This window comes from Hippopotamus amphibius, chromosome 9 (genome assembly GCF_030028045.1).
Source record: "Hippopotamus amphibius kiboko isolate mHipAmp2 chromosome 9, mHipAmp2.hap2, whole genome shotgun sequence".
NCBI classification, from domain to species: Eukaryota; Metazoa; Chordata; class Mammalia; order Artiodactyla; family Hippopotamidae; genus Hippopotamus; species Hippopotamus amphibius.
In genome coordinates, this window is record NC_080194.1 from 105,459,114 (window position 1) to 105,469,542 (window position 10,429).

Sequence of the window (10,429 nt, forward strand, 5' to 3'; positions counted from 1 at the left end):
GAGACCCAGAATCACACAGATCTTGCTTTAAATACATTAAATAAATGTATTTAAGTGTCATTTAACTCCAATCAGTTTATGCCTAACAGCCCTGCCCAGCAGGTACCAGCCCCGTTTTGACCTCAAGGATGCTCGGGCTCACAACAAGTGACTAGCAAAGCTGGGATGCCATGGTGAAGGTGATCTTCACCCAGTGAAAGTGAGTCGCAGCCGGGGGTGAGGGTGGAGGCAGCTAAGGGCCAGCCCGTGGTGGGGACGTCACAGGCCTCAGCAGCAGGAGCACAGCCACCTCCCTTGAAGAGGCGGCCACAAGCTTCCTCAGTACCTTGGGGGCACCCTTCCCTTGCTAGACACTCCCAGGGTCTGTGGCCGGGGGCTGGGGGAGCATGGCAGCTTCTGTGGGGGGAGTGATGTGACGGTGGGGGAGGCCGAGAGGCAGCTCCCCTCGGTCACAGGAAGCCCTGAAGCACCCACAGCTGGTGACTTGGCCACGACACCCTCACTCCCCAGAGGGGCTCCTCTACAGCGGCTTCAGGTCCCAGGTGACCACTGCCTTAGACCATCACCTCTGACCTTCAGGCTTCTAGCACATGGACATGTGGCTTAAACCTGCTGCCACTAGGGAAGGGGACTAGAAGTCCTTTCCTCCCTGCCCCCACCCTCTGCATCAGATGCCCAAGGTCCAGAGCCAGGACAGGACCCTCTGCCAGCCTAGAAGCGGGCTGGCAGGACCCACTGCACTTTAGCCCCCAACCCCTCTCATCTTGGCCTCCTTGGAGATGTGAGATGATACTCGTCCCTGGGCAGAGGAGCCCTAGCCAGAGGAAGGATGCATTGCCCAAGGCCAGGGAAATGCAGGGTTGTCTACACAAGCCAAACTGGCCTCTCCGCTCTACAGACTCGCGGACACAACGGGGGACTGCCCTAGTGGCGCAGTGGTTAAGAATCCGCCCGCCAATGCAGGGCACAGCGTTTGACCCCTGGTCCGGGAAGATTCCCACATGCCTTGGAGCAACTAAGCCTGTGCACAACTACTGAGCCTGTGCTCTAGAGCTCCAGAGTCACAACGACTGGGCCTACACACCTAGGGCCCGTGTTCCGCAACAAGGGAAGCCACTGTCATGAGAAGCCTGTGCACCGCAATGAAGAATAGCTCCCGCTCACCGCAACTAGAGAAAGCCAGAGCGCAGGAACGAAGGTGCCACACAGCCCAAAATAAATAATGAAAAAAAATGACTCAACAGTACTTCGATTTTGCTGTGCGAACCCATGACCCTGCTATAGTCCACCCTGTGCCCCTATATAGCCACTCCCAATTCACCCCATCTAGTCACTGCGCCACACCCCCGAGGTCACTTTCTTTTATTGGGAAGCAGACACTGGGCACACAGGGTGAGAAGCAGCCCGATACCTCCCGGCAAGACCCAGGATGGTGGTGGCCAGAGTCAGGGACACCACGGTGGCCAGGCCTAAGCCCAGCATCACCGAGCGGGGAGAGGCGGCAGACCCTTCCACACCATGGTCTCTAGTCTTCCCCAGGAAGATCAGTGGCCCCACTGTGACATCTGCCTCTTCTGTCACTGAAAGATCTCCTGTCACTGAAAGACAAGACATCCACGGGTCACCCTAGTCCCCAACCAGGAAGCAGGGTAGGGGTTTTGTTCTGCTCATTGGGCTGAACCAGTAGGTTTAGGTCTAACAGCTGCATTATTTTCCCACAGCCCCAAGTATGTGTCACGACTCCAGGATGACTACAGAATGGCCCTGGCCGCCACTGGGGTGAGGGCTTGGGTCTCCCCCACTTAGCCCCAAGATAGCATCCCCCTAGGGATAAGCAGGCTTAAATGGGGAACAAGGGAGAGGAGTGTCACCCTAGGGTGACATCCAATACCCTAGACCGAGGGGAGGGCAATAGCCCTGGGGACCTCCCGAGACCCACCGTGCCTGCGACTGCGGGGAGCAGGCTGCCTCTCCAGGCGGGACTGCCTCCTCTTATGGCCTGGATTGCCACAGCTCCCCTTGTTACAGCATCGACAGACATCAGCAGGGCCTTCTACTGGGGACCACCTGAGAGGGAAAGACATGAGGGTCAGACAGCTGTGCTGCCCGCAGGAAGCAGTTTACTGATAGTAGGCACATTGAGGAAGTCGACACGAGCATGGCTGGTTTTCTACTCCAGTCATGTCCGAGCTGATCTCCTCACCTGTTGGAGGATTTGCTGAAGGAACAGGCTTTGTTTAGTTGGTCCGGGACTTGGTCAACCGAAGTGACCTTCAGATGGCAGGTGATATATATCTGGAAATAAGAGCAGCTATTACAAGGCAGAGTTCCAGGCAGTGCAGTGACTAGTAAGCCGGTTCTTCTATAAGCTTTAACCCTTGAGGGGGAGGGAACCCCCCACTTCAGAGATGGGACAATGCAGGCTCAGAGGTTAACTTGCCTCAAACTTCAAGGCAAGCCACAAATTGGATTCTAAATCGGAACCATCATCTTTATTCCTCTGGTCTTTCCCACACGTTTCCAACCCCCAGGGGCTGTTAAGTCAGAACCTCAGGGACAGGGAGTCAAGCCCAAAGGGGCCAAAATCCTACCCACCCAGCCAGAGCTCAGGTCAGTCAGGTCCTCTTGGCAAAGGCATCCACAGCCAGAAGTCCCCCTTCATACGCTAGGGCTTCAACACCTCCCCCCCTCCCCCGCCATAAAGGCACTGAGGTTTCACCACGTTTCCTGAAGCCTTCTGCAGACCCACAAACCTTGGCCACCACCTAGTGGCTGAGCGCACCAGCAGGGAAACCGTTTCGGAAACTACAAACAGCCAGGCTGCACTTCTGGCTGCCTGCCTTCTATCTGCCACACCCACTCTGCCCCCGAGGGGAGGGCTTCCAGGTCCTTCAGTGTCCCTATTCCAGGAAGGGAACTGCTTTGACCCTCAGCTTCTTCCCGGAATATACTGGTGCTAGCTAGGGCCTCAGATCCCAGGGTGGTTCCTCGTTAGCTTTTGAGTAAGGGTCTTTCTTCTCCCTTGTGCCATAGGCAGCCACCCACCCGCATTTGAGGGAGAGCCCCCCCCCCCCCCCAAGCTCAGGCTGCCGTCCACAGATCAGGATCATCCTCTGATCTTAGTCAACCCCACCCCCTATCCCTGGAGATACAGGTGCCGGCTCCCATGTCACCCACGCTGATGGCCACCACCTGTGAAGCCTCATCCCCTCCTTCCTCCTCACTGGACCACCTCTGAGGTTGATTCCCTACCCCAACCAGGATCTTTTACCCTAGGACCCACAAGGTCACCAATCTGGGGACCAGGACCCTTCCTGAGTCTATTCTCCTTTATCCCTCAGCTCCATCCAACCCAGGACCTGCCATTAGGACATCTCCCAATAGACTTAGTTGCACCCTTCCTTCTATCTATTGTCTGTGGCAAACGACTTCTGTTCTCTGAACAGAACTACTGGGTGAGGTGAGGTAGCATCAGTGAAGTCTACAAATTCACACTGCTCGCCCCTCAATGCCAGTCAGCCATGCAAGCCTCTGGTTCAGCAGTTTGTAAACCCAGCTGCTTATTAGACACACTGGGACGCTTAAATGGCCTTTGATACATTTCTAAATATAAAGAGACTAGTGACGACCTTCCCCCACAAGAGGGCAGACAGCAGTATCAAGCAGTATCAGCAGTATTTTGTTTTGTGGAACTGAAAACCACAGCCACAGAAAGACATAAAATGAAAAAGCAGAGGGCTTTGTACCAGATGAAGGTTCAGGATAAAAACCCAGAAAAACTCAGTGAAGAGGAGATAGGCACCCTTCCAGAAAAAGAATTCAGAATAATGATGGTGAAGATGATCCAGGACTTTGAAAAAAGACTGGATGCAAAGATCGAAAAGTTTACCAAAGACCTAGAAGAATTAAAGAGCAAACAAACAGATATGCAACACAATAACTGAAATAAAAAATACACTGGAAGGAACCAACAGCAGATTAACTGAGGCAGAAGGGCAAATAAGTGACCTGGAAGACAGAATGGTGAAAATCACTGATGCCGAAAATAAGGAAAAAAAAAATGAAAAGAACTGAAGACAGCCTAAGATACCTCTGGGACAATGTTAAACGCACCAACATTCACATTATAGGGGTCCCAGAAGGAGAAGAGAGAGAGAAAGGACCCGAGAACATATTGGAAGAGATTATAGTTGAAAAATTCCCTAACATGGGAAAAGAAATAGCTACCCAAGTCCAGGAAGCACAGAGAGTCCCAGGCAGGATAAGCCCAAGGAGAAACATGCCAAGACATATAGTAGTCAAATTGACAAAAATTAAAGACAGAAAATTTATTAAAAGCAACAAGGGAAAAACGACCAGTAACATACAAAGGAACTCCCAACAGGTTAACAGCTGATTTCTCAGCAGAAACTCTACAAGCCAGAAGGGAGTGGCACAATATATTTCAAGTGATGAAAGGGAAGAACCTACAACCAAGAATACTCTACCCAGCAAGGATCTCATTCAGATTCGATGGAGAAATCAAAAGCTTTACAGACAAGCAACAGCTAAGAGAATTCAGCACCACCAAACCAGCCCTACAACTAATGCGGGAAACATAAGAGAAGAAAAGGACCTACAAAAATAAAACAATTAAGAAAACGGTAATAGGAACATACATATCGATAATTACCTTGAATGTAAATGGACAAGATGCACCAACCAAAAGACACAGACTGGCTGAATGGATACAAAAACAAGACCCATGTATATGCTGTCTACAAGAGACCCACTTCAGACCTAGGGACACATACAGACGGAAAGTGAGGGGATGGAAAAAGATATTCCATGCAAATGAAAATCAAAAGAAAGCTGGAGTAGCAATAGTCACATCAGATCAAATAGACTTTAAAATAAAAAATGTTACAAGAGACAAGAAAGGACATTACATAAAGATCAAGGGATCCATCCAAGAAGAGGAGATAACAATTATAAATATACATACACCCAATACAGGAGCACCTCAATACATAAGGCAAATGCTAACAACTATGAAAGAGGAAATGCAAGGCAGAAATAGAGACACAGGTGTAGAGAACAAACATATGGACACCAAGTGGGGAAAGCGGGGAGGGTTGGGGGGGATGAACTGGGAGATTGGGATACCAAATTGTACACTCTAAATATATGCTGTGTATTGTCTGTTAACCGTATCTCAATAAAAGTTCTTAAAAAAAATAAAATAAAGAGACTAGTGTCTAGGTCTGGCAAATACTCATGGTAACGCCTAGAAGGTAGGTACATAGCTGTTTGCTGCGAAATTCTTTTGGCTTCACTTTAAGATTTTAATAATCTGGAAAAGCTGATGCCAGGCCCCACCCAAGTGAAACTCTATGGGATGATTCACAAGTATCAGTATTTTGATGATCTTTCCAGGTGGTTAGTATAGAGACAGAGCTGAAGATCCCTGCTTTAGTCACTATTCCTTCCTGACTAGCTATTCCAAATTTCACATCCTCCCGCTTCTACCTCAGGAAACTTGTTTAAAAAAGCTACTTGATTTTCACTTGTAAGATTCTACGCAATTTCTGGCTAGAGGCCAGCCCTACCTGTGCTTCCTGCCCCAGCCCTCACGAGCGGTCCACATTTTAGCTCCCTCCCCCCTCTGCCACACTTAGTGTCAAGCTGAGCTTCCTTAGTGGTTCTCAAAGGGTGGACCCCAGAGCAGCACTGCCAGCAGCACCTAGAGCCTTGTTAGGGATGCAGATTCCAGGCTCTTCTCCAAACCTACTGAACCAAACTCTGGGGGGTGGGGCCCAGTGGTCTAGTTCAACAAGCCCTCCAGGTAATGCTGATATACTCAGGTTTCAGAAAGTCACTGGTCTAGCCCAAGATCAAGTTTCAGAGGCGACCTCGCCTGAGAAGTTCATACCAGCTGCCCTTGCCCTTCTAGAAGGCCTCCAGGAAGGTTGACACCTGCTCTTATTCACTCCTTTACTCTACCCGCCTGGGTTCTGGCCCTGCTGACCTTGGTGAGGACAAGGTCAGTGACTTGGTCACCACATGCTGCAGTGTTGCTGCTCACCCATTGTGAGCTGCCAGCTAAGTCTCCTGGGTTCCTGTTCTCCTAGTTTGTTCTGTTTGCAGGATCCCTGACTCTGTCCTCCATGGATTTTTCTACCAGTCTCTTAAGGCCTGTGCCTTCCCAAAGATCTCACTAGAACCCATGGCTTTACCTACTTGATAAGTTACTAGGATAGGGCAGAACTATCAAATCACTGCTTAAGTGGACAGCTATTAAGTGACCGCACCAGCTAGTAAGCCTGGTCAGCCTGACCCTGCAAGTTCAGCCTTATTCCAGGCTATTAAGCCATTACCGTGTTTCTGGAGTCATTCGCGAATTGGAAAACGTCTACTGTGAACTGGAGGGTCTCTGGTCTGGGTCTTGGTGCTTTGAAAGCAGATGAGGCATCGGTGAGACCATCTACGAGACAACTTTGAAGAGAACAAGTGTAACAGTTAAAGACTGCAGAAGGTGACGCAGGCCACGTCACACGGGGGTTCCCTAGAGAGGCAATCCAGCCTCACCCGTGGAAGTCCACGATGCTGTGATAAGGGAAGGTGTTCCAGTTCGGCGTCAGTGTGGCCACACAGTGGTCCACGAACAGTCGCAGGGGCACGTGGCTGCCGGTGTGGACGTGCGCCTGCAGGTAGGCTCTGTCTCCCAGCTGGAAGGTGGGTGTCGTCTTTTCAGAGTTCCAGTTCTCTGCAAGGTGCGTCCACGGTGAGGGCCTGCCAGAGCACCCCCTGCCAGCTGCCCCTCCCAGCCCTCCTTTCTCACCTTCCATCAGGCGCAGAGAGAAAACCAGCTTCTCCTCCGAGAACATCGTGGTCCTGAAGGGCAGCCACGTGGGCAGGATGGCCCGGCTGCTCACGTTGCCCTGCCTGGGAAGAGAAAAGCAGCTGCCCACAGCTGGCCCCGGACTCTAGCCTCTACTAGTGACATGCTGCCCTCCTCTGGGGTGTGTGCGGCTCTGCACACCTGTCCAAGGCCCCCTCTCCCAGGATCTCATTCTGGGAAGCCCTTCCACACAGGCCTCATCCCTTGTCTGCTCGTGGTATCAACACCATCTCCCCTCCCCCCTCCCAGTTGGGAGGGCAGGGTTCAAGGCCTTTGCACTCCGCCCAGCAAAGGGCCAGATGTTGTAGTTATGCATCAGCCACCCTGTCCTCACACCTTGATGCCCCAGTTCACAGGCACGTGCTTCGTTCTGGGGCCTCGCCCACCCTCATGCAGCTACTGCGGGAAACCAGAGGGACAGAGCAGGTTGTGCTGGCTAAGGTCAGAGTCTGGCACCCACTGCTGCACTATCGAGAGACCATTTCTGAACTCTGAGAGGAGCCGGGGCCAGGCAGCCCTGCATCTTCCAGCAAGAGGCCGCTGTGGCCCAGACCAACATCGGAGGCTCAAAGCAGAGGCAGCAGGCCCCCCACTCCCACCAGGACTGAGGGCAGCGACCACGGCCCAAGCACCTCCCCCTCCTGACAGCCATGCTGCCCGGAGGCGGACGTGCTATGCTTGCCGAGGGGCCCCTGCCCCAGGGGCAGCGACAGGCCCGTCCCACACCGACCTGGGGTAGCGGCACTCGATGGGGACCTCCGCTCGGTTAGTCCTGAGGATGGACAGGTTCCCCGCAGGGCGGGGGTTGTGGAGCAGGAAGGTGCTGTACACCAGGGCATCGTCGGTCACCTGAGAGAAAGGGGAGGGGTTAAGGCTACCATCCTCACCTGCCCCAGGTATTCCTGGAAAGGGGCAGGAGGGCCGGCCACTGGAGGTGGAAAGAACACAGGCTCTGGGCTCAAAGCCCACTCTGCCACTGACCTATGGGAGAGCCTGGACAGGCACCCCCTTCGCATCTCTTATTCATCCCCAAATGGTGACACCACCGCAGGGGGTCTTGGATCCACTCCGTGTCCTCACTAAGCAGTGCCCAATGACCAGAGACACTAGGTGTGTGCTCCCTTCTCCGGCTGCTGCCCCCATCCCAACATACACACACACCCTGCTTCCTTTTCCAGGGGCGGCCTGGGGCCCAGAAAGCCCCCAGGAAGAGGCTAGAAACTTCCAGGACTTTTAACTCACCGCCACCGCAGATACCACCTAATTCGCCCTCCCTCCTCTGACTTATTCTCAAGCCCATTTCACAGAAGGGGAAGCTGGTGTAGGGGTTGCCTGAGGCCGGAAGGGCAGAAGCAGGTGCTTCGGGGCAATTTGCATCACCTCCCCCCACCCCCAGGGGAGCGGCTGCCCAGCCCTGCTCTCACGGCTCAAACTTCAGGGGAGAGTCCCAGCTCCCTACTAGCGAGGGCCCCAAGTGGAGGGGCTGCCTATTCGTGGGGCCTAGTGCGAGGTGAAAAACGTGGGGCTCCTGTTCAAAAGGAAAGAACTTCAGGACAGCAGGGTATCGCTAAACCGTGGGCCCCCGAGAGCTGGCACAGGTGGCGTTCCCAGCGTGGTCCCACGTGACTCTCACCTGGCGAGACTGGGCAAAGTTGCCCTGGGCAGAGGGGAGAGACGTTACCAGGCCGTGCGCCACGGTGGAGTCAGCTGAGGGTCTTAAAGATGCTGATGTCTGCCCCCACTTCCATTCTGATTTCAGGTGGGTTATGGGAATCAGGAGTTTTTACTGCCCCCCGGGTGATTCTAATGCCCGAAGTTTGAACGTTACTAAGGTAGGTAATCTCTTAAGTCCTGCAGCTGTGGCTGCCCCACGCTCTCCCCAGGGAAACAAGGCCCAGGAGGTTTCAAGGTCAGCGCTGGGGACCAAACTAAGACCAGAGCTGCGAAGGAGGACTGCAGGGGTTGAGCTTGTCCCTACCCTCGCCAAGCTGAGACCTGGGTCCAAGGGCCAGGGGCAGGCGGAGGACGCACCCTCCAAGGGGCAGCAGGGAGTTGTGCACCAGCTGGGCCCAGTCTGGCCCTGCCTTGCTGAAAGTCCCCTCCTTGTGGCCTGAAGTTCTGCCCCCTCTCTCTCCTCGGGAGGAGGTCTAGCCTGAATTCCTCAGCTCTCTTCCCGCACAGGCCCCCCACTCGAGACTCCCCCGCCATGGGACCCATTTGAAGCCTCTTCCACCACCATGACCGCGATGCCCTTTGCTCCCTCCCTCACCACCACTTTCAGGTCAAGGCTTCCAAGCCATTAAACCAAACTTCTGTTGTTTTTTTTCCCCTGTGATGACTTCTAGTCTTTCTGGGGTGTCAAAGTTCATCTCCTCCATACAAGTTTCTAGGGTCTCAAGCAAGTGCTGGGCTACCTGCAGGGGATCCTATCACCCCCCCCCCCCATATCAGCTGCATCTCTCCTAGGTGCCCTCCAGGAGTTTACAAATCCTCAGGAATCAGAGTGGGGGCGCCCAGCCTGGCCCGAAGTACACCAACACCTCTGGATTCTATCCTACCTCCCCAATTTCAGCAGCTAGAGCCAGGAACTCCCCCCACTCATCCCAAAGCCACCAAGGCCCAGCATCAGGCCTCAGCTGCTCCACCCAACCTACCCCACAAACGAAAGGGATCCACCCCAGTCCCACCTCACACCCACACTTCCCAGCACCAGGCGCCCCCCATGTCATCCCACCGAAGCCGTGGCTGCCGAGGGGGCCCCAGCCTCACCTGCACACTGTTGCCACACGTGTGCAGCCCAACCTCAAACCTGACCACGGTATCCGTGTCCATAGAGACCAGAGGCTCACAGTTGTCAGGACCCAGGGTGAGGTCTGCAGGCCTGATGAGCTTCCCAGTGCCGAAAAGGTCTTTGCTGACAGTGACCACCAGCTGGGCCTCCCGGCACTCCACCATCACGGCTGGTGGCTCTGATGGCATGAGGCGCTGGGACTCATCATACCAGACGGGCTGGGGGTTGCACAGCTCCGTGCTTCCCCAGAGCAGAAAGCAGAGGAAGAGCCTATAGCTCGGCCTCATGGTGCCCACGAAGCCACTCCCACTGGTACCTTCTGGGCAGGCACCACCTCGCCATCTTATACCCCGGATGATGGCTAGTCACACCTGGGCTCCCAGCCGCCTCCCTTCCCCAGCCAACCCAGGGGGCCCGGCCCTTGCTGCTCAGAGTGGCTCCCGGTCCTGCAGCATCAGCATCACCTGAGCTTGTTAGAAATACGGACTCAGCCCCTCCCCAGATCAGCTGAGTCAGGATCTGGTTGTCTGCTATCTTCCCAAGTGAAGTGTATTCACATTAAGGTTTGAGAAGCGTGGGCTGGCAGCCTGGTTGGTCATAACTTCTCACCCCTTCCCTACTCCCACCCCTGTGGGTCCATCCCTTTGCTGGCCTTGCCCTCATCACCTAAAGAGGGAGCTAAGAGCTATCCTGGATATCTTGGGGAGACCAGGAGAAAGGCCTTGATCGAAGGATGAGGAGAACTTTATCAGAGACGG

The 10,429-nt window shown here is 54.0% G+C and overlaps 1 protein-coding gene across 1 annotated transcript; it reads right to left on the reverse strand.

Moving 5' to 3' along the window:
• Positions 1–1,353: 1,353 nt before the first annotated feature.
• Positions 1,354–9,975, reverse strand: ZP3 (zona pellucida glycoprotein 3). Its single transcript, XM_057749729.1, has 8 exons — positions 9,650–9,975; positions 7,611–7,729; positions 6,821–6,924; positions 6,568–6,745; positions 6,357–6,474; positions 2,204–2,295; positions 1,940–2,067; positions 1,354–1,598 (listed from the first exon to the last, which is right to left on the reverse strand). The coding sequence occupies exons 1-8, from the start codon at positions 9,956–9,958 to the stop codon at positions 1,363–1,365; spliced, it is 1,284 nt and encodes a 427-aa protein (XP_057605712.1). The 5' UTR covers positions 9,959–9,975; the 3' UTR covers positions 1,354–1,362.
• Positions 9,976–10,429: the final 454 nt, after the last annotated feature.

Excerpts from the sequence above, each read along its gene's own strand:
- ZP3 (XM_057749729.1), bottom strand. The coding sequence starts at position 9,958 with ATGAGGCCGAGCTATAGGCTCTTCCTCTGCTTTCTGCTCTGGGGAAGC. Across the intron at positions 6,746-6,820 it reads CTCTCTGCGCCTGATGGAAG|AGAACTGGAACTCTGAAAAG; the intron begins GTGAGAAAGGAG and ends CGCACCTTGCAG. Across the intron at positions 2,296-6,356 it reads CGAATGACTCCAGAAACACG|ATATATATCACCTGCCATCT; the intron begins GTAATGGCTTAA and ends TCTTATTTCCAG.